The sequence below is a fragment of the Pelecanus crispus genome, chromosome 8 (assembly GCF_030463565.1).
Source record: "Pelecanus crispus isolate bPelCri1 chromosome 8, bPelCri1.pri, whole genome shotgun sequence".
NCBI lineage: Eukaryota > Metazoa > Chordata > Aves > Pelecaniformes > Pelecanidae > Pelecanus > Pelecanus crispus.
Window position 1 is genome coordinate 6725951 of NC_134650.1, and position 20098 is coordinate 6746048.

The 20098-nt window shown below is 52.8% G+C and overlaps 2 protein-coding genes across 2 annotated transcripts; one reads left to right on the forward strand and one right to left on the reverse strand.

Moving 5' to 3' along the window:
* The first annotated feature begins 6818 nt into the window (after nt 1–6818).
* Nucleotides 6819–11709, forward strand: SQSTM1 (sequestosome 1). The gene is made up of 8 exons (XM_075715271.1): nt 6819–7021; nt 7230–7325; nt 8146–8375; nt 8823–8979; nt 9411–9500; nt 10037–10281; nt 10543–10744; nt 11397–11709. The coding sequence occupies exons 1-8, from the start codon at nt 6844–6846 to the stop codon at nt 11552–11554; spliced, it is 1356 nt and encodes a 451-aa protein (XP_075571386.1). The 5' UTR covers nt 6819–6843; the 3' UTR covers nt 11555–11709.
* Nucleotides 11710–12320: 611 nt separating this feature from the next.
* On the reverse strand, nt 12321–17445 carry MRNIP (MRN complex interacting protein). The gene is made up of 7 exons (XM_075715640.1): nt 17386–17445; nt 17249–17308; nt 15517–15614; nt 14233–14302; nt 13791–13927; nt 13423–13525; nt 12321–12930 (listed from the first exon to the last, which is right to left on the reverse strand). The coding sequence occupies exons 1-7, from the start codon at nt 17443–17445 to the stop codon at nt 12328–12330; spliced, it is 1131 nt and encodes a 376-aa protein (XP_075571755.1). The 3' UTR covers nt 12321–12327.
* Between the last annotated feature and the right edge of the window lie 2653 nt (nt 17446–20098).

Here is a 20098-nt window from a genome sequence, read left to right on the forward strand (position 1 = left end):
CCACGCTGCTTTAAGCAAAGAGCACTTGCTATTTTCTCATAAAATAAAGTAACTTCATTTCCTATGTGTTTTATAGGTTTCTGTTTAAACATCACCAGGGCTTGTTTCACTGCGGCACAAAAGTTTCCAAATGCTTCTTAGCCACAAGAGATGAATATCTCAACAGGGTGCTCACCCGCGATGTATTGACACGTTGATGCTTTAACTCAGGGCAAAAGCTCCAAGTCAGGTTCTCAAAGCAACGCTCACCCCCAAGCAATTCGTGCAGGTTGCAGAAAGTTCCTTCTTGCCGTCGGGAACACAAAATCCTTACGTATTTGCACAACGCCCTTAGCGTGTTTGTACTTTGTGCCTGCTTTCCACCCGTTTTCCCTATCTGCTCCTCTGTCTCAGTGAAAAAACTGTCCCAGAGTTTTCTGCCCTTAAAAATTTCCTGTCACAGCAATGAGAAATGGTGCTGAGCCTGTGTAAACACCTGACGTGGCAGCGTTAACCTTCTGGAAAAGTCAGCCTCAAAAATGAGATAGCAAAAAAAAAAAAAACCCGCTTGGTTTTCTTTCTGCCTGCGCTGTTCAAGAAGGAGGGTTTCTGCCTCGGAGGCGGCGAACAGTGTTTTCGCTGGGCTGGAAGAGGAGGAGGGAAGCCGTCATGGGACCGGGCTGAGTCACCGGCGCCTGACCCAACGTGTCCGGAGGATCCTGCACCGCTCCAGAAGCCTCTGGAAGGAGCCTGTGGCACCGGGGCAGCATGCGGACCGTGACACCTGGTCCAGCCCAGCGAGCGTCTGCCTGCTGTGGCTCTGCGCTGTCCCTCCATCGCCGCACACCGTCCCTCCATCACCGCACACCGTCCCTCCATCACCGCACACTGTCCCTCCCTCACTGCACACCGTCCCTCCCTCACTGCACACCGTCCCTCCATCACCGCACAGTCCCTCCATCACCGCACACCGTCCCTCCATCACCGCACACCGTCCCTCCATCACCGCACACTGTCCCTCCCTCACTGCACACCGTCCCTCCATCACCGCACAGTCCCTCCATCACCGCACACTGTCCCTCCATCGCCGCACTGTCCCTCCATCGCCGCACACCATCCCTCCATCGCCACACCGTCCCTCCATCACTGCACACTGTCCCTCCATCGCCGCACACCATCCATCGATCGCCGCACACCGTCCCTCCATCACCGCACACCGTCCCTCCATCACCACACACCCTCCATCCATCACCGCACACCGTCCCTCCATCACCGCACACCATCCCTCCATCGCCGCACACCGTCCCTCCATCACCGCACACCGTCCCTCCATCACCACACACCCTCCATCCATCACCGCACACCGTCCCTCCATCACTGCACACCATCCCTCCATCGCCGCACACCGTCCCTCCATCACCGCACACCGTCCCTCCATCGCCACACACCGTCCCTCCGTCACTGCACACCGTCCCTCCATCACCGCACACCGTCCCTCCATCGCCACACACCGTCCCTCCGTCACTGCACACCGTCCCTCCATCACCGCACAGTCCCTCCATCACCGCACACTGTCCCTCCATCGCCGCACTGTCCCTCCATCGCCGCACACCATCCCTCCATCGCCACACCGTCCCTCCATCACTGCACACCGTCCCTCCATCACCACACACCCTCCATCCATCACCGCACACTGTTCCTCCATCACCGCACACCGTCCCTCCGTCGCCGCACACCGTCCCTCCATCGCCGCACACCGTCCTGCCAGAGTGGGGGGTGCTCGGGGGCCAAACCCTCCCCTCCCCTCCCCACCACACAGCAGCCCTCTGGGAGTGCCGGGGCAGTGACAGGGACCTCAGGCTGGAGTGATGGTTTGGGGAAGAATTCCCTCTGGAAAATCATCATCAGCCTCTGTTGTGGTTTGCAAGCAAGGAAAAGACTGGACGCCCACCCCCACCCCACCCCCCGCCTTCATCCCACCAGGACTTTCCTGTGCACATGAAAAGTTTGGATATAAGGAGTATTTCTGGTGATCGTGCCCTCGGAGCAAGAATCTCACCAAATATTTTTAAACACTTCCCAGCAGAAAGTGGGTGTAGAGAGAAAGCAGAGCACTGCAGGGATGCTAATTGCTCCTTTTTGAGCCTTTCTTCTGTATCCTTGAAATTTTAAACTTGAACAGCTTTTTTTCCCATCCCCTTTGCTGTTCCTTTGCTACCTCCATCTGTGAAGCTGGCTGCTCAGCAGCTAGGGCTGACAAACCACTTTTTGGGCAGGGGTTGCTGTGATGCTATCGGATTCCTAGCGAACCCTAAGAAAACATCCACGCAGCCAGTCCTTCACGCCGAGAATGCCAAAACCCGGATCCCCCAGTGAACGGAGGGAGAAACATCTCAAGTTAATATATGTGGGAATACAGCACAGCTTCTCACATGGCCTCTCCAGGGGGCTGCGAAACCGCCCGGAGGCACAGCCCAGGGCTGGGGGCAACGGGAAACAGGGGAGAGCGAGGGCTGAGGTCTGCGCAGAAGGGCTCGCCGGGAGGAAATCCCCGACCTCGAGGAGGAGGAGGAGGATGAGGAGGAGGAGGCAACTCACTGAGTCACCCCTGTCCCGTGATTGGTGAGGTAAGCTAACAGCAGGCTGGTGAAAGCCTTGTTTTCCTTCTGTTTTGTAAAAGCGCATGATGTCACGACCAGAAAGCTGAGCGTGACTCAGCACACCCCACCGGGAGAAAGGAAATTCTCTCTGGCTTTTGGCCCCTTCCATATTTGCCAACTGGATTAAAGTTCACCCAGAGGAAAACTGAGATTTCTGCTTTTAATTTGGTGCATCGCCTGATAATTATAAATGCATCAATTAATCTGGAGACACAACTGGCTTGGGAAGATCCAGAACTTGAGGACAATCCCCTGCACCTCAAACACCCAGGCAGTGACGGAGAGAGGAATAAGGAGTCGGTCCTGTCTGGGAGGGCAGCAACTCGGTGCCTAAGGAGTGAATGTGCTGGGGCTGGGTCCCAAAATACAAGTCTCTGGCTCTATAAATGAGACCAAAAGTGGCCATCGGTGTCCTCAGAAATAGGACATGAGATGGACGTGCTGGAGGTGCTGCTTGGCAAGGCAGGTACGACAATAGCAGCGTGTCCTGTACTGCACGCCCTGCTACCACCGGTCCCTCTTCTGATTTTAGGGAGAAAAAAAATAATCCAATAACGTCAAGTCAGCAACTTTCACCAACATTTTCAGAAATAAGGATACACACAGGAAAGAGGCAAAAGGGAAGGTGGGTGCAATACGCCTTTGCTGCACGCCCAAACCTTTTGATATCTCGTGCTGTAAAACATGGAGAATCATTCCCTGTGCAGCATCATTCCTGCTTAAACCTGAATCTGCTTGTGTCTCAACTTGAACTCATCACTTCACAGTGGAATATTGGCCATGTCATACCTAGAAATCCCAATTCCTAGGAAACTTTTTAAGTTAGGAAGGGCAACGCTTTTCACTGTAAATACTATTTTCCAGAAAAGCGTTGTGATTTCAAAATTGCCACACATATGCCAAAAATTTATCTATATGGAAGGCCAAGTGTTTTAACATATATACTTTAGGTCAAGAAATAAACTACCTCTCCATCATGGAAATTAAAACATACCCTTCTCTTGATTGCAGAAGATGATAAATCATGACACAGTTTCTCCTAAGTTTTTATTATCTTAAACCAAGAAATATATCACTAAGAGTCAGAGTGGTCAGGCCCTTTGGGTGAGAGGAAATTAACACCAGTGAGGAACCTAATAATCATTGATCCATCTTTATTTAATTACACTTGGACGGCACAGACGGTGCCTTCTGCCAGCTGGACTCTCCTGTGGCCAGATTAAGAGGCCTGTCAACTGTATCTGATCTGCAAAAAAATATTGCTGCCAACCAACTTGGAAAGCCCTCAGAACATCCTCCTTAATGTCAGTTGTGTTTATACTAGTATCTTTATTTTTAGCCCCCCTTCCAAAACACTGGGTTCAGGGAAGAGCATTAACTGAAGAGTTATTTATTCCTGCCACGCTGAGAGCGCAAACCCCTCCGATGGGCGCTGCCACTGCAGCGGGAGCGGGGCAGGCACAAGGCTCCCCACCTCCATCACGCTGCCTGGGGTTGGCTTTGCTCGCCCCGATGCAGAAGATGGAGGTGACAAGCAGGGCCGGGATGGCCGAGTGCTGCGTTACCACGTGCCCTGGCCAATGCTGGGGCTGCTGCCAGCCAGCGATGGGGACCAGCTTGGCCCAGGGCTGCCCAACGGTGCAGAGCACAGCCCACAGCTGCCCCAGGGTGCAGAGCAGACCCACGGCTGCCCCACGGTGCACAGCACAGCCCACAGCTGCCCCACGGTGCAGAGCAGACCCACAGCTGCCCCAGGGTGCAGAGCACAGCCCACAGCTGCCCCAGGGTGCAGAGCAGACCCACAGCTGCCCCACGGTGCAGAGCAGACCCACGGCTGCCCCAGGGTGCAGAGCAGACCCACAGCTGCCCCATGGTGCACAGCACAGCCCACAGCTGCCCCACGGTGCAGAGCAGACCCACAGCTGCCCCAGGGTGCAGAGCAGACCCACAGCTGCCCCATGGTGCACAGCACAGCCCACAGCTGCCCCACGGTGCAGAGCAGACCCACGGCTGCCCCACGGTGCAGAGCACAGCCCACAGCTGCCCAAGGGTGCACAGCACAGCCCACAGCTGCCCCGCGGTGCAGAGCAGACCCACAGCTGCCCCAGGGTGCAGAGCACAGCCCACAGCTGCCCCAGGGTGCAGAGCAGACCCACAGCTGCCCCGCGGTGCAGAGCAGACCCACAGCTGCCCCAGGGTGCAGAGCAGACCCACAGCTGCCCAAGGGTGCAGAGCACAGCCCACAGCTGCCCAAGGGTGCACAGCACAGCCCACAGCTGCCCAAGGGTGCACAGCACAGCCCACAGCTGCCCCACGGTGCAGAGCAGACCCATGGCTGCCCCAGGGTGCAGAGCACAGCCCACGGCTGCCCCAGGGTGCACAGCACAGCCCACAGCTGCCCCACGGTGCAGAGCAGACCCACGGCTGCCCCAGGGTGCACAGCACAGCCCACGGCTGCCCCAGGGTGCAGAGCAGACCCACAGCTGCCCCACGGTGCAGAGCAGACCCACGGCTGCCCCACGGTGCACAGCACAGCCCACAGCTGCCCCACGGTGCAGAGTAGACCCATGGCTGCCCCAGGGTGCAGAGCACAGCCCACGGCTGCCCCAGGGTGCACAGCACAGCCCACAGCTGCCCCACGGTGCAGAGCAGACCCACGGCTGCCCCACGGTGCACAGCACAGCCCACGGCTGCCCCAGGGTGCAGAGCAGACCCACAGCTGCCCCAGGGTGCAGAGCAGACCCACGGCTGCCCCACGGTGCACAGCACAGCCCACAGCTGCCCCACGGTGCAGAGCAGACCCACGGCTGCCCCAGGGTGCAGAGCAGACCCACGGCTGCCCCACGGTGCACAGCACAGCCCACAGCTGCCCCACGGTGCAGAGCAGACCCACGGCTGCCCCAGGGTGCAGAGCAGACCCACGGCTGCCCCACGGTGCACAGCACAGCCCACAGCTGCCCCACGGTGCAGAGCAGACCCACAGCTGCCCCAGGGTGCAGAGCAGACCCACAGCTGCCCCATGGTGCACAGCACAGCCCACAGCTGCCCCACGGTGCAGAGCAGACCCACGGCTGCCCCACGGTGCAGAGCACAGCCCACAGCTGCCCAAGGGTGCACAGCACAGCCCACAGCTGCCCCGCGGTGCAGAGCAGACCCACAGCTGCCCCAGGGTGCAGAGCAGACCCACAGCTGCCCCAGGGTGCAGAGCAGACCCACGGCTGCCCCACGGTGCACAGCACAGCCCACAGCTGCCCCACGGTGCAGAGCAGACCCACAGCTGCCCCAGGGTGCAGAGCAGACCCACAGCTGCCCCAGGGTGCACAGCACAGCCCACAGCTGCCCCACGGTGCAGAGCAGACCCGCGGTCGTGTTTCCCCGCTGCTGGCTCTTGGAGGCCATGCGGCCGCCCAGCAGGTACCGAGGCCGCACTTGCTCCCCGCTGCTCAGGCACCGCAGATGCTTTCGCGACCGACTCGGCCCTGGGCCCCCAAACCGGCGCGCTCCCGGGCACTGCCCCGACCGGCACGGGTACCGCTCGCGGGGGGCGAGCAGGGCAGAGGGCGAAGGCGGGCATTTGCAAGCATTCACAGGTGCTTCCAGCTGCAGGAAACGTACCGAGGAGCACTGACCCCTTTGTGCCGGGAAAAACGAAAGCCGCAGCGTGCCCACGGCGCTGGGAACGGACGGGACCCGGCCCGGAGCCGGGGGGTGAGTGCGGCCCGCACCGGGGGGCGGGGCCTGGCTCACAGGGGGGCGGAGCCTTACTCACAGGGGGCGGGGCCTGGCTCACAGGGGGCGGGGCCTAGACGCGGGGGGCGGAGCCTGGAGCTGGCGGGTACACCCAGCCTGCCGCCCGGGGGCGGCGCCTGCCGCCCGGGCCTGCCACACCGGGGCGGGGCCTGCGGCATTGGGGGCGCGGCCTGTGGCACAGGGGCGGGGCCTGCCGCCCGGGCCTGCCACACCGGGGGCGTGGCCTGCTGCACGGGGGCGTGGCCTACGGCACCGGGGCGTGGCCTGTGGCACAGGGGCGGGGCCTGCCGCCCGGGTCTGCCTCACCGGGGGCGGGGCCTGCGGCGCCGGGGGCGGGGCCAGCGCGCAGACGCTATAAAGCGGCCGCTCCAGGGCCGGCTCCCGCCCCGCCGCCCGCCCGCCGCCCGCCCTCCCTCCCGGCACCCCCGACGGCAATTCCTGCTGCGCCACAGCCATGGCGGCGCTGACGGTGAAAGCCTACCTGCTAGGCAAGGAGGAGGCGGCCCGCGAGATCCGCCGCTTCTCCCTGCCGCCGCCCGCCCGCTACCAGGCCGTCCACGACCGCGTCGCCGAGCTCTTCCAGGGGCTGCTGCGGGCCGGGCCGCCGCCCACCTTCCGCATGTACTACAAGGGTGAGTCGGGGCCGGGGGCTCCTCCGCGGGCCGGGCCGCCCCTGCACCGGGTCAGGCCCCGAGACCGGCGGCCCTGGGGGTGGGAAGGCCTCGGGGCAGGGGGTGGCCCAGCGCCCGGGGTGTCCCTGCCACCCCCCGGGCTCCCCGCCATAGGCACCCCCCCATGACACCTCACCGGGCGCCTAATCCTGCCCTTTACCCTTTCTAGATGAAGACGGGGACCTGATCGCTTTTTCCACCGATGAGGAGCTGGAGATGGCGATGCCCTACGTGCAGGATGGCGTCTTTCGTGTGTACATCAAAGGTAAGGCCGCGCAGCTCCGCAGAGCAGTAGCCGGTCTCCGGCTTTGTGCCGTCTGCTCGCTGGCAGGCCTCTGCAAACGCGAGCAGCAGGCCCTGGCCCTTCCCCTTGTGCTCAAGGGCCTGGTGTAACCTGCAGCCTTCGGGGGGAGGTTAAATAAAGGGCAGGGTAATATGCCGGAATATGAATCCTCCCTGCTGAGGTGGGGTAAAGTTTCCTCCTAGCCCTGTCATCTCAGCTGGCCCGATGCAAGCCACCATTGTCATGCTGTCTCCCTGGAAACACTAGACACTAGCACCGGTATTGTTAATATTCACAACGGTGTGTTAGGAAGCCTTAATTCCAGCTTATTCCTTAGCGCGTAGTTGCTCTCTAGTCCCTTCTGTTCACGTAAATACCTGCAAAGCTTTATCTGCAGTCCATCGAATGAGTCAGCGCTGCTTGTCCCCGTTCTCATCTGTTATGCCTCCTGGCATTTCTTCATAACTCCCTCTCCAAAAACATTTTGTTCTTGCAGTGCTTAGGAAGGTAGGATGAGAAGCCAAATGGGGTGGTGTGGTACTAATCTAAAATAAACATGCCAAGAGACTGTTAGGGATAAGGCGTGCTCAGTTTGAGGAGCAGGTATCTGCAAAACCCCTTCACGCTTAGTTTAAGTTCTCTTACATGCCCCCAGCTTGTGTTTGGCAGCCAGTGTAAAAATAAACTGACCTAGTAAGTCAATACTGCTCTGACAAGGGCTGTTTGTGCTTCCTTCTCTGCCTGATTTCCAGCCTTTAAATAGTAACCTCGTTCTTGATGCAAAGTTTCCTTTCCTTAATAGAGAAAAAGGAGTGCAGGCGGGAACATCGCTCGCAGTGCAGCCAGGAGCCTCCCCGGGACATGGTGCACCCCAATGTGATCTGTGATGGCTGTGAAGGACCGGTGGTGGGTACCAGGTTCAAGTGCACTGTCTGTCCAGACTATGACCTGTGCAGCACCTGTGAGCATAAAGGCATCCACAAGGAGCACAACATGGTGATGTTTCAAAGTCCACTGCTAAATCCATTTGAGGTGAGCAAAATCTATGGAGGGGAACTAATGAATGGGATATTCCTTTCAGTACTTAAAGGAGGCCTATAGGAAGCATGGGGGCAATCTTTTTAGCAAGGCCTGTTGTGACAGGACAAGGAATAATGGATTTAAACTAAAGAAGAATAGATTTAGACTAGACATAAGAAATTTTTTACAATGAGGGTGGTGAAGCACTGGCACAGGTTGCCCAGAGAGGTAGTGGAGGCCCCATCCCTAGAAACATTCCAGGTCAGGTTGGACGGGGCTCTGAGCAACCTGATCTGCTTAAAGCTGTCCCTGCTCACTGCAGGGGGTTGGACTGGATGACCTCTAAAGGTCCCTTCCAACCCAAAGCATTCTATGATACTCCTCAAATTTAAGTCATAGGTTTCAGTTATTCAGAATCTGGCTGTGTGAACAGAGTCACATGAACATTACCCTTTACAGTGGCTTCCCCGAGGACGCTGGCTCCGTAAAATGCGGCATGGTGTTCCACCCTTCCCATGGATGCACTGCTGGGGATATCCTGGCCCTGCAGCTCCATGCCAAAACTCCGAACAAGCCCAAGCCAGTGCTGCAGCCTCTAGTCCACCCGCTGCAGAAGGTAAGAGGAGATGCTCTAGTAAATGGTGGTGGTGGAGCCAGAGTAGTTGAGGTTCTGCAGCACAGAGTGGAATCTGGGTAGGAAAAAGACCTTTCAGCATGGAGCAGGATTACATTTTAAGGCGTGCTTTGGCCCATGCAGTAGATGAGGATGCAGAGGTTATGTGGAACCAAACCAAGCTGAGCTGTTAGGTCAAGCATGTCACTACTCCAGATCCGCCTTTCAGCATGGCTAATGAGCCTTAACAATGCTAATGCCACTGGTTTTCTGTTCCAGAGGTAGCTCAGAGTTAGTTTTTGTGTCTCTGCTGCCTTTGTTGTGCAGTGTAAGCAAGTGACAGGAAACAAGCACCAAGATCTCATGGGGATACACTCTATAGGTGCTCTTTCCCTCTGAGCTTCTATGTGTGCTAACAGAAATTGTTTTTCTAGAAGCTTCTACTAACAGCCAGCCTCAGGACCCCAATGTCACCTTCTTAAAGAATGTTGGGGAGAGTGTTGCAGCTTTTCTGAGCCCCCTGGGTAAGTGACTTACAGTTTGTTATCCCAATCCCCGAGACTGGCATAAAGGTCCTTTAACAGGAGCAGCAGTCAGCTGTTGTGACTCATACCGGAACTACCTCATGCTACTAAGCCTTGAAGGCTTAATTTACTTGTGGCACTAATAATGCCCAGGCTTAGAACAGCCACTCAGTACCTTTTCAGAGCCCTCCTTTGGAAGGAAATGAGGAAAATATTTCAGTAACATGTTGCCACTGTAACACTAAGTTTCAGTCAGTGGTGACTCAGGATTTTTCCTGGCTTATGTGGACATAGATAACTTCTGCCCTGATCCTCTACATGTATGGCTTGTCTGTCTAGAGGAAGATGACTGTTTGGTGCTTAGCTATTCTTTGTTTAAAGAATGCTTTGCATTTTAATTCCTACGTGTTACATGGCAAACTCTAGGATTACAGAAACCTTACAGCATCTAGACTAGGATTGATCCATGCTCTTCTAGGACTGTGCTTTGGAAAAATCTCTCTGTAAGGCTTTCTCCATCTCAAATATGTTTCTAGGTATTGAAGTCGATATTGATGTGGAACATGGAGGACAGAGAAGCAAAGTGACTCCTGCTTCTCCCAATCAAGAGAAGAACAGTGCTGAGTCAGGCAGCAATACTCTTAACCAGAATGTTCAGACCAAACCAGACTGGAATAACACAGATTCTGCTACAGAAGTAAATGCTGTTGCAGAGCAGATACAAGACATGGTGATAGATCCTGTGTCCACACAAATGGAAGACAGCAGCTTCCAGTCCCAGGTACAAGAACTATGACACTAATTTAATATGCTTGCTGAGGCTTTACTGCAAAGGAAGATAATAATTTAGCATGCATTGTGGGATTGAATATTAAGATGTCTGCAGACTAAGTGATGTACAGCACCTCTGCTTTACAGGTTTACAGCAAAGGTGGTGGCACTTCTTGTGGATGTAACTCTTCGTATTAAAGGCAGATAGTAGGAACATGCATCCTACCTGGAAAGCACTGCAACACCTGGACCTTTTTTCTTTCCATTTCAGGAACACAGTGAGTCCAGCAGTTCATCAGGGGGTGATGAGGACTGGACCCACTTATCTTCCAAAGAAGTGGATCCTTCCACAGGTGAACTGCAGTCTCTGCAAATGCCAGAGGGTCCCAGTTCCCTTGATGTATCTCAGGATCCTCCCCAACCAGGACCTACAGGACTGCGAGAAGCTGCACTCTACCCACATCTCCCACCAGGTACGAGAATCTATGCAGGCTTTGTAAGTGAGTAATCTTTCACTTGAGAACTGCCAACTTGCCTGACATAAGCAGATCTGCTTTTAGAGATGGTAGAATCCAAGGTCACATAAGTTACAGCTAAAGTTGTCCATAACTTTGTTAGCAGGTAATGGCAGCTGTTGCACCCTGTTAGAGACAGTCAGGTGGTTCTTGTGAATGTGGGCAGCTAAGTCTTAACAAGACTCCTGACCTTAGACCTATTTGCCATTCAAGCAACACAAAAAAAGGTGGTATCCTAAATCACGTCCTTGCTATGTACTCTTCAGGAGAGCCCTTTTAATGCAGGATGCAGACTAGTACATCCTGTGACTTTAAGACAGCGTTTTTCTGATGGGAGCCAGTAACAGTATGCCAGGCCACTTAACTGGGATCAACAGCATAGAGTCCTACAGCAAGGCCAGCTGTGTCTGACTCAGCAGTTTTCTCAGCTGGTTATGTATCTTAAAACATCTGCCCTCCTGAGAGACAGGAGAGCATGTCTTCTTGCATTTAACCAGCTATGCTAGATTTACTAGGATTAGTGCCAGCCTACCTACTGTATGGTATTAAAGCCTTGGCTGGTTTGCAAATTACATGAAATATTTCAACTTTAAACTATTCCTCTCAACAGAAGCAGACCCTTGCCTCATTGAATCTCTGTCCCAGATGCTCTCTATGGGCTTCTCTGATGAGGGTGGATGGCTCACTCGACTCCTGCAGACAAAGAACTGCGACATCGGGGCAGCGCTAGATGCCATCCAGTATTCCAAGCAGCCACCTCACTTGTAGTGGTCTGTGTAACAAAAAGCACTTTCCTTCTAACTGAAAGCAAACAATGCAGTACAACTTACACAGTGGTTCATCTTTCTTCCAGCTAAGGGTTTCTGTCTCATTGTTCCTAAATGCTTGTAGAATGGAGGAAAAATAAATACTACTACCTGTGATGAGTCTGTGTGATTATTGTAAGTATCGCAGCTTAATTAATTAATTAAAAGAGTGGAAGGACTTGGCTGAGAGCATGTGATTTCATCAAGCAGCTCCCTGTGTGAGGGAGGCAGCCCAGGACTGTAGGTGTGCCTTTTTGCACATAGCTTGGTGTACCCCCTTAGGGCTACACTTGTGAAGAGAAATCAAATGCTTTGCTGGCTCTGAAGCCCGCCTCTGCAGCTCTGGAAGAAAGGGTTGCTATGGGAGATCTAAACAAAGAGGTAGTGCAGGGGAAGAGCGCTGTAGTTTGTAATGGGAATTAATCACAGAATTTAATTGTACTGGCCAGGAATCCTTGGAGCTTTCTTACCCCCCCAAGCTGACCTACTTCCATTCTTATTTCTAGCTGATGAGGTTGCTAGACAACACTGCGTAACCCTGGTACTTGCCCTCTGCAACAGTCCCTTCCACCCTTGTATCCTTCCCCCAAACACAGCCACAGAGCAAGTAAACAGCTTTAATAGTGCAGTTCTGTAAGAGTAAAGCCATCTTTGGGTCAAAATGTTGCCTCAGAACTCAACATACCAAATACATTATAGAAACAAACAAAAGAGCAATGCCAAAGGTGCCTGAACTCAGAGATCATCATCAAACTCCTCACCTGTGCAGAAGAGGTGTTCACAAGAAACACTGCTAGGCTTTGGCTCAGTGTTACAGTTAACAAGGGTGTTTGCCCTCCTTGTGCTCTCCAAACAGCACCTTCCTGCAGCGGTCTCTAAAACACCAGATCCTGCCCTCACCAACTGGCTTTGAGGTTCTTTGAACAACGCATCCTCCTCAACTGAGCGACTGGTGCTGGGCACCGTAGTGCCAGGCAGTTTTGAGGCAGGCCACTTGGTGCTAGCAGCACACTTTTTAAATTCAAAACCTGTACCTTGAGGTAGAGTTCTTCCAGTCTGTTCTGAGCATCTACTGGTCATACCAACATCTACTGCAGTGCTGCGTAGCCCCAACCTTCCACTGCCCTCCTGTGGTGACAAGCTGGCCCTGGCAGCATTTTCGCTGTAGCTGTCCAAACAAGAGAGAAATTTTTCCCACTTTGAGGGCTTGGTACAAGCAGTTGGGGTTTGTGTATTCTCCTCAGGCAATACGGACTCAGAGACAGTAGGAACCACACTGTCTCCAGAAACAGCATCTCCATCATCTTGATCAGGCACTGCTACTAAACATTTCTTGTGCTGTAAGAAGGAGAGCTCGGTTATAAATCCAGCACACACAGCCAAGCTGCACAGAAGCAGGCAAAGAAAGAGCACTCAGGTCCTTCAAATGCGCCCAAATTCTCACCAGCCCCCTGAGGCAGAGCTGAGGCTGATGCGCTGGGTGGGCCTGTGAAGGCTCAGGCCAGCTTCACCAGCACTACAGGTAATCACAGCAGCCTTAATAACTGCACACTACACGGGTGCCACTGCTCAGTAAGGCAAAAGCAGCATAGTTTGCAACTGTGCTGATAGAGGAATCCAGCTCAGCCACTCAGCTTACACAAGTTGGCATTGTTCTTGCCTGACTCAAACCTTTTAGAGACAAACTCTTGACAACTTTTTTCTTCCCAGTCATTCAAACAGAAGAGCAGAGGAAGACTCATAAAACTTCAAAATTATGATGACACAAAAGAGGTCAGGATAACACTGTTTTGTTTTACTGTTAGGAAGCACGTCCTACAACTAAAATACCTCAGAGGTTTTAACCTTTTTGGCTCGGCAGGCAAGCTGGAAAACTCCATTTTCTTCTGCATACTCCTGAACATCACTGGAGAGGAAGCTCTTCTGGTGTTTCCTGGCCAAGAAAACCATTCACAAAGAGGACAGATTAGCTCCACTGTGAATTTTTTTCACAGATCACTGGAAATGTTCATAAAATGCTCTAGCAATAAGAGAAGTTTTACCCCCAAATACCAAATCCCTGCTCAGCTCAGGTCATATATTGCAACCTGTACTTTGTTCAGCTATCAGAGATGAGCTACCTCCCACATCTCCAAACCAATTGTCACCACTCGGGGATAGGAATTAAAAAAAAAAAAAAAAAAAAATTCTTTCTGTACCTTTGTTCTTCCACAGTGTTCTTCCTCCGGGAACAGAACCGTTGCCTTTCTGTACCTGCCTTGTCCTCTCCATCTTCCTGATCTTCACTGTCCCTGTCCAGATATTTACTCCAGCGACTGACTTGTGCCCTTCCCTCCTACAACATTGGAGAATTACTGAAAACAGCAAAATGCAGGATTCTCATTTTTGGCATTGTTACATATATGCAAAGTGCCTCAAATCACAAGTCAGTTTAGGACACGTTCCTGTATCGTGTTCCCAGGTTCAGTATCCTGGTGGAGCAGAGAGTTTCTGTGTACATCTCATTCTCTTTGCTGGAGCCTCTCTGATTATATACACCATTTCAGCTGCCTGAACCCATATAAAAGGATCACTGATTTCACTGTGATTCACCTAGGTCAGTATGGGTTGATATTTACCTCAGCTTTGTAGGTATCTTACCTGCTGGACCGAACTGTCTTCACGTTGGGCTGCTATATTTTTGCTGTCATTTACAGATTCTTCTGTGCACCTAAAATAGATGTTTAAGCTAGATTTTCTAGAACACACTTCTGTCTGTTGATTTATAATTTTCAAACACCTAGTCATAGCACAAGGGATTGGATAGAAAGCATGGATAGGAACACCGGATAGGTGACATGCCAGAAAAAAAAAGGGACTATAGAAAAGCAGATGTCAAATAAAGGATTTGCAAGATATATTGCCCAAATACTTCAAAAAAAAATCTAGTTAGAGGGTAGTCCTCTTTCCTTCTATAAAAATAGAGTAGCAAGTTTGATCTAAAGCTGCTAATCACAAAATGATAAATTCTAATTGATCATAACTAGGGATATAACAGTGTGTCTTTTGGGACAACAGCTTAAACCCACTAATTACAACCCAAGCAACCAAGGAAAAAAGGAAGTTATTTCAAAACATTATGAAATTCAAAATGTTTTGAGAATAGAAATAGCAACCCTTTTTGATACAGTGAACAAACAATGAGTTCTCTTCCCAAAGCTTAACCCTGAAGCACTGCATATACACAAAGTTATCTAACTAGCTTTGACTGATTTCTGAAAATAACCTTGAATAAAAAGGAAGCTGGACCAGTTCAAGATTAGGCAATTTGTAAACAGATTCAGCAATGAAATAAACAGGAAAGTGCTACTCAGATTTTCCAGCCCAGCAGGAATTACACCCAAATGTTTGCACTAAACAAGTCCTTTTATCAATAGCAGCAGTGATTACTCAACAGATTCACAGTGTGAAACCCCTGAATGCCAACAGTTAGGTAGCAACAGCTTAGAGCGGAGGATATTTTCTCTCTGAGGATGCACCTCCACACTGCTTGTCAATCTGTAAGATGGACACCTCCACACTCAGCTCATCAAACAGTAAATAAGAAAGACCAATTTAAAAAAAAAAAACCAAACCCCAAAACACAACACCAAACCCTATTGCATATATTTTAACAGGTAAAAGCCTGACCAACACACACTATTGATCAAGTAAACTTATCTGAAAAAATTCTGTGTCAAAAGAAACATGCCAGGACACTAAACCCAACAAATAGCTTGTTCCTATGAGGTGACGACAAAACTGGCACATGTCATGGCTTTACAACAGGACAGAAACCCCTCCTGTGAGCTCAAATTAGGTAACAGGCACCCAGTGCGTGAAGACATGCATCACCTGTATGTAGCGCATCAAAAGAAACAAGCAGATAAAGAGTAAACACTCTACCGATATGTCCAATCAATTGCTTCCTCTGCCTCACCCTGCAGCAAGTTTAATTTCTGGACATGGTGCCTACAGTCCACACCAGATCCTTGGCCGTAAACCTGAAAAGAAAAAACAAAACAAACCAAAAAACAAACCAAAAAACCCCAAATAAGGCTTAGGGAGCAGCCAGAAGGAAACAGCCCAAAGTGAGGCTCCACCCCAGGTGTATTGAAGTGCTAACTAAGGTTAGCACACATGGCTGGGAGCTGATGTCCTGGCTAGGGTCCTGGTTTAGCCCCAGCCAGCAACCAAGCACCACGCAGCCGCTCGCTCACTCCCCCTGCCCCGGTGGGATGGGGGAGAGAATCGGAGGAGTAACAGCAAGAAACACTCCTGGGGTGAGATAAGAACAGTTTAATAATTGAAATAAAGTAAGATAGTAATGATAATAACAACAATACAATAATGATAATAATAACAATAATATACAAAGCAAGTGCTGCACAATGCAATTGCTCACCACCCGCCGACCGATACCCAGCCAGTTCCTGAGCAGCGATCGCTGCTCCCCGGCCAACCCCCCCCAGTTTCTATACTGCCCATGACGCCATATGGTATGGAATAGCCCTTTGGGCAGTTTGGATCAACTGTTCTGGCTGTGCCCCCTCCCAGCTTCTTGTGCCCCTGGCAGAGCATGGGAAGCTGAAAAGCCCTTGACTGGCATAAGCAGCACTGAGCAACAACTAAACCATCAGTGTGTTATCAGCATTCTTCTCCTACTAAATCCAAACCACAGCACTGTGCCTGCTACTAGGAAGAAAATTAACTCTATCCCAGCCGAAACCAGGACAGTAGGGCCAACTGCCGCACCGGGCTCCCCACTGGGCAGGGCTCCCCAGAGCCACCGCACAGGGCTACCTGCCACCACGCTGGGCTCCCCACTGCCACCGCACAGGGCTACCTGCCACCACGCTGGGCTCCCCAGAGTCACCGCACAGGGCTGTCCGCCACCATGCTGGGCTCCCCAGAGCCACCGCACAGGGCTACCTGCCACCACACTGGGCTCCCCAGAGCCACTGCACAGGGCTGTCCGCCACCATGCTGGGCTCCCCAGAGCCACCGCACAGGGCTACCTGCCACCACACTGGGCTCCCCAGAGCCACTGCACAGGGCTGTCCGCCACCATGCTGGGCTCCCCAGAGCCACCGCACAGGGCTACCTGCCACCACACTGGGCTCCCCGCCACCACGCTGGGCTCCCCAGAGCCACCGCACAGGGCTGTCTGCCACCATGCTGGGCTCCCCACTGCCACCACGCTGGGCTCCCCAGAGCCACCGCACAGGGCTACCTGCCACCACACTGGGCTCCCCGCCACCACGCTGGGCTCCCCAGAGCCACCGCACAGGGCTGTCTGCCACCATGCTGGGCTCCCCACTGCCACCACGCTGGGCTCCCCAGAGCCACCGCACAGGGCTACCTGCCACCACACTGGGCTCCCCGCCACCACGCTGGGCTCCCCAGAGCCACCGCACAGGGCTGTCTGCCACCATGCTGGGCTCCCCACTGCCACCACGCTGGGCTCCCCAGAGCCACCGCACAGGGCTGTCCGCCACCGCACAGGGCTACCTGCCACCCCGCTGGGCTCCCCACTGCCACCGCACAGGGCTGTCCGCCACCCCGCTGGGCTCCCCAGAGCCACCGCACAGGCCTCCCCCGGGCCCGTCCCACCGCCGAGGCCGCCGCGGCCCCTCACCTTCTGCACCGCCTGCCGCTGGCCGCACACGCTGCAGCTCCACTTCCCGCTCCGCTTGGCCTAGAGGGCGCAGAGGGGTGAGCCGCGGCCCGCCGCCCGCCGCCCGCCGCCCGCTCCCCAGCCCGGCCCGCACCCACCTGCTGCACCTGGAAGCGGCGGCAGGAGCAGCAGCGCAGCGCCCAGCACGGCGGCGCCATCCCGCCATCCCGCCGCGCGCCCTCGCCACGGCAACGCGCGCCTTCCGCCCACGTGACGCCGCGCGGCCCCCGCGCCCGCCGGGCAGCCGCTCCCGTCCTGGAAAATCATCGAATCGTTTAGGTTGGAGAAGCCCTTTAAGATCATCCAGTCCAACCAGTAACCTACACTACCAAGTCCACACTAAACCAATCAAGGGTAGACCAGACTAAACCATGGCCCAGAGTGCCACCTCTGCCCGTTTTTTGAACGCCTCCAGGGATGGGGACTCCACCACCTCTCTGGGCAGCCTGTTCCAATGCTTGGCCACCCTTTCCATGAAGACATTTTTCCAAATATCCAACCTAAACCTCCCCTGGCGCAGCTTGAGCCCATGGCCATAGCTTGAGCTGCCCGCACACGGGAAGGCTTAAGGCAACGCCTCGCAGCCGAGGCGGCGGGAGAGTTGGCGAGGGTAGCCGGGATGTGGCGTGGTGGATACAGGTAACCTTCCTCCAGGAGGAAAAACAGCCGAGTAACCGACGGTCGTGTCGGCGCCTACCTGAAGCTGCGTCAGGCTGCCTTATCTAGAAAGTAAATGTACAGAATAGTGATTTTAAAAAAACATTAGGGGGGGGGAGAGGGAAGGGAAGGGAAGGGAAGGGAAGGGAAGGGAAGGGAAGGGAAGGGAAGGGAAGGGAAGGGAAGGGAAGGGAAGGGAAGGGAAGGGAAGGGAAGGGAAGGGAAGGGAAGGGAAGGGAAGGGAAGGGAAGGGAAGGGAAGGGAAGGGAAGGGCAAAAAGAGGGAGGCAAAAAGAGGGAGGCAAAAAGAGGGAGGCAAAAAGAGGGAGGCAAAAAGAGGGAGGCAAAAAGAGGGAAAAAAGCCCTCAGACTCCAGTCACATCAAGTCTGTTCTTTTAGATAACCACCACGGACAGAGAACAAGCAATACTCAATGAGCTCAGAGAAATAAGAGGCAGTCAAGGTAGCATACAGGATTCTGGTTCATTTATTGAGTACATGACAGATAAGACAGACAGACAGTGTAAAATCACATGTATTATTTGTACTTTTAAAAAATTACAATAAATTACTGAATAATTAGTAAAAGCGGTTTTACTAATGGCTGCTCTCCAGTGATACAGGACAGAGGAGGCAGAGAAATATGTACCAGCTGTGAATACATACAGAGAATGTCACAAGGAGGAATTAACACTGAGTAGCACACCAAGTAGTGTTACACGGGAACATCCAACCATACGTGTCCTTCCCATCCTTTATATTCCAAATGCACCAAAAGCTGTAGCAAACCTTGCCTTCAGTGCAGGGTCTGCTCTCGCCGAGCAGCATCATCTCTCGCTCCGGCCCTGCAAGGCAGATGCCTGCGTACTGAGATGAATTTATCTGTAGGAACAGCATTAATTCTCCTTCCTTGGAGTGCATGCCCTACTACCAGAAGACTAACTCATAGTTTCTTCTGGTCTTAATTGATTTAAAAGAGCGGTCACTCGGTCTCCCAGTTATTTTGTCTCTAACTGGAAAGAGATCTAGTCTATTGAGGTTTCCCATAATGGGCTGATGGCAGAGAGCCACAGTGCCTTGTAATTCTTCCTCTTCAGGTATAAATGCCCTTTGATGTGTAGTAGTTTCTAAGAGCACATCCACTGCTAGACTCTTTGTACAGGAGATGTTCAGAAAGCACACACTGAGCATCTGCAGGTAGCACAACACTCCTGCACATCTTCCTGCCCCAAGCATTTGTGCAGGCTGACGGATCAGGGTATTTTTAGGGGTCCTCCTAAAAATTGGACCCATCACTAGCTAGTAAAAACTGAGAATCAGCAAGAAACAATGAATGTTTTCTGTACCAACAAGGAAAGTCCAGCAGACCAGTGTGCCACTGCCGTATAACACTGAGGCTGATTCACCGACTTCTAATTTAAGAACATATTCCCTCATTATAACTGTCATGAGCCCACTGATTGACTTAATATTACTTCTGCACCGAAGTCAAGGAGCTTGTGGCTTCCCAGACCAACTAAAAACAATGGCTTTCAAGGAATTAGAAAAGCAAATGCTAGAAAACCAGGTTTGTCTGAAAACTCCTGAATGCTGAAGGGTTAAAAAAGATGGTCACACACTATGAAAATGCCAAATCACATCTGAAGGAAACCTGAAGATCTGGGAAATGCCTGTGTTTAGACCTTAGGGTGCCGGGAGCAGTGGGGCACATTTGCATTATAGCTGCTGAGTCACAGAATAGCACTGAAAAACTTACAAGACTGTCTATAGATCAGGGTCCTATAGCATTTGACTACACTGCATTAGGTCTCAGATTGGCAGCCAGAGGTGAACGTCGTTTCAAGCCAGGCTGCGTCTGCTGTGCAAGTTACCCAGGAACCTACAGCAAACAAGAGCAGGCAAGCAGCAGCTACTGCCTGAAATAAAACTTCATTAAAATAAAAGATAGCAAAAGGCAGACATGCATAATTTATGGTGGTAATTCTATATGTCAGGGGCTATTAGGTCCTAATGGCTCTTGAGAATGTAAATCTAATTCTGTCAGCCAGAGTAGCCAAAGAAGCACCTACACAAAACAGTCACTGTCAGAAGCCCCTTATCGATTGGATTCTATTGTAATTGTGTAGTTACTGGTCTCTGATTAAACAAAAAAATA

What these genes read in the sequence shown, in the direction of transcription:
- MRNIP (XM_075715640.1), bottom strand. Translation starts at nt 17,445, where the DNA reads ATGGCGCCGCCGTGCTGGGCGCTGCGCTGCTGCTCCTGCCGCCGCTTC. An exon ending in GCCGCTTCCAGGTGCAGCAG is followed by an intron (nt 17,309 to 17,385) that starts GTGGGTGCGGGC and finishes TGCGCCCTCTAG; the next exon opens with GCCAAGCGGAGCGGGAAGTG. An exon ending in AGCGGCAGGCGGTGCAGAAG is followed by an intron (nt 15,615 to 17,248) that starts GTGAGGGGCCGC and finishes TTTTCTTTTCAG; the next exon opens with GTTTACGGCCAAGGATCTGG.
- SQSTM1 (XM_075715271.1), top strand. Translation starts at nt 6,844, where the DNA reads ATGGCGGCGCTGACGGTGAAAGCCTACCTGCTAGGCAAGGAGGAGGCG. An exon ending in CTTTCGTGTGTACATCAAAG is followed by an intron (nt 7,326 to 8,145) that starts GTAAGGCCGCGC and finishes TTTCCTTAATAG; the next exon opens with AGAAAAAGGAGTGCAGGCGG. An exon ending in ACAGCAGCTTCCAGTCCCAG is followed by an intron (nt 10,282 to 10,542) that starts GTACAAGAACTA and finishes TTTCCATTTCAG; the next exon opens with GAACACAGTGAGTCCAGCAG.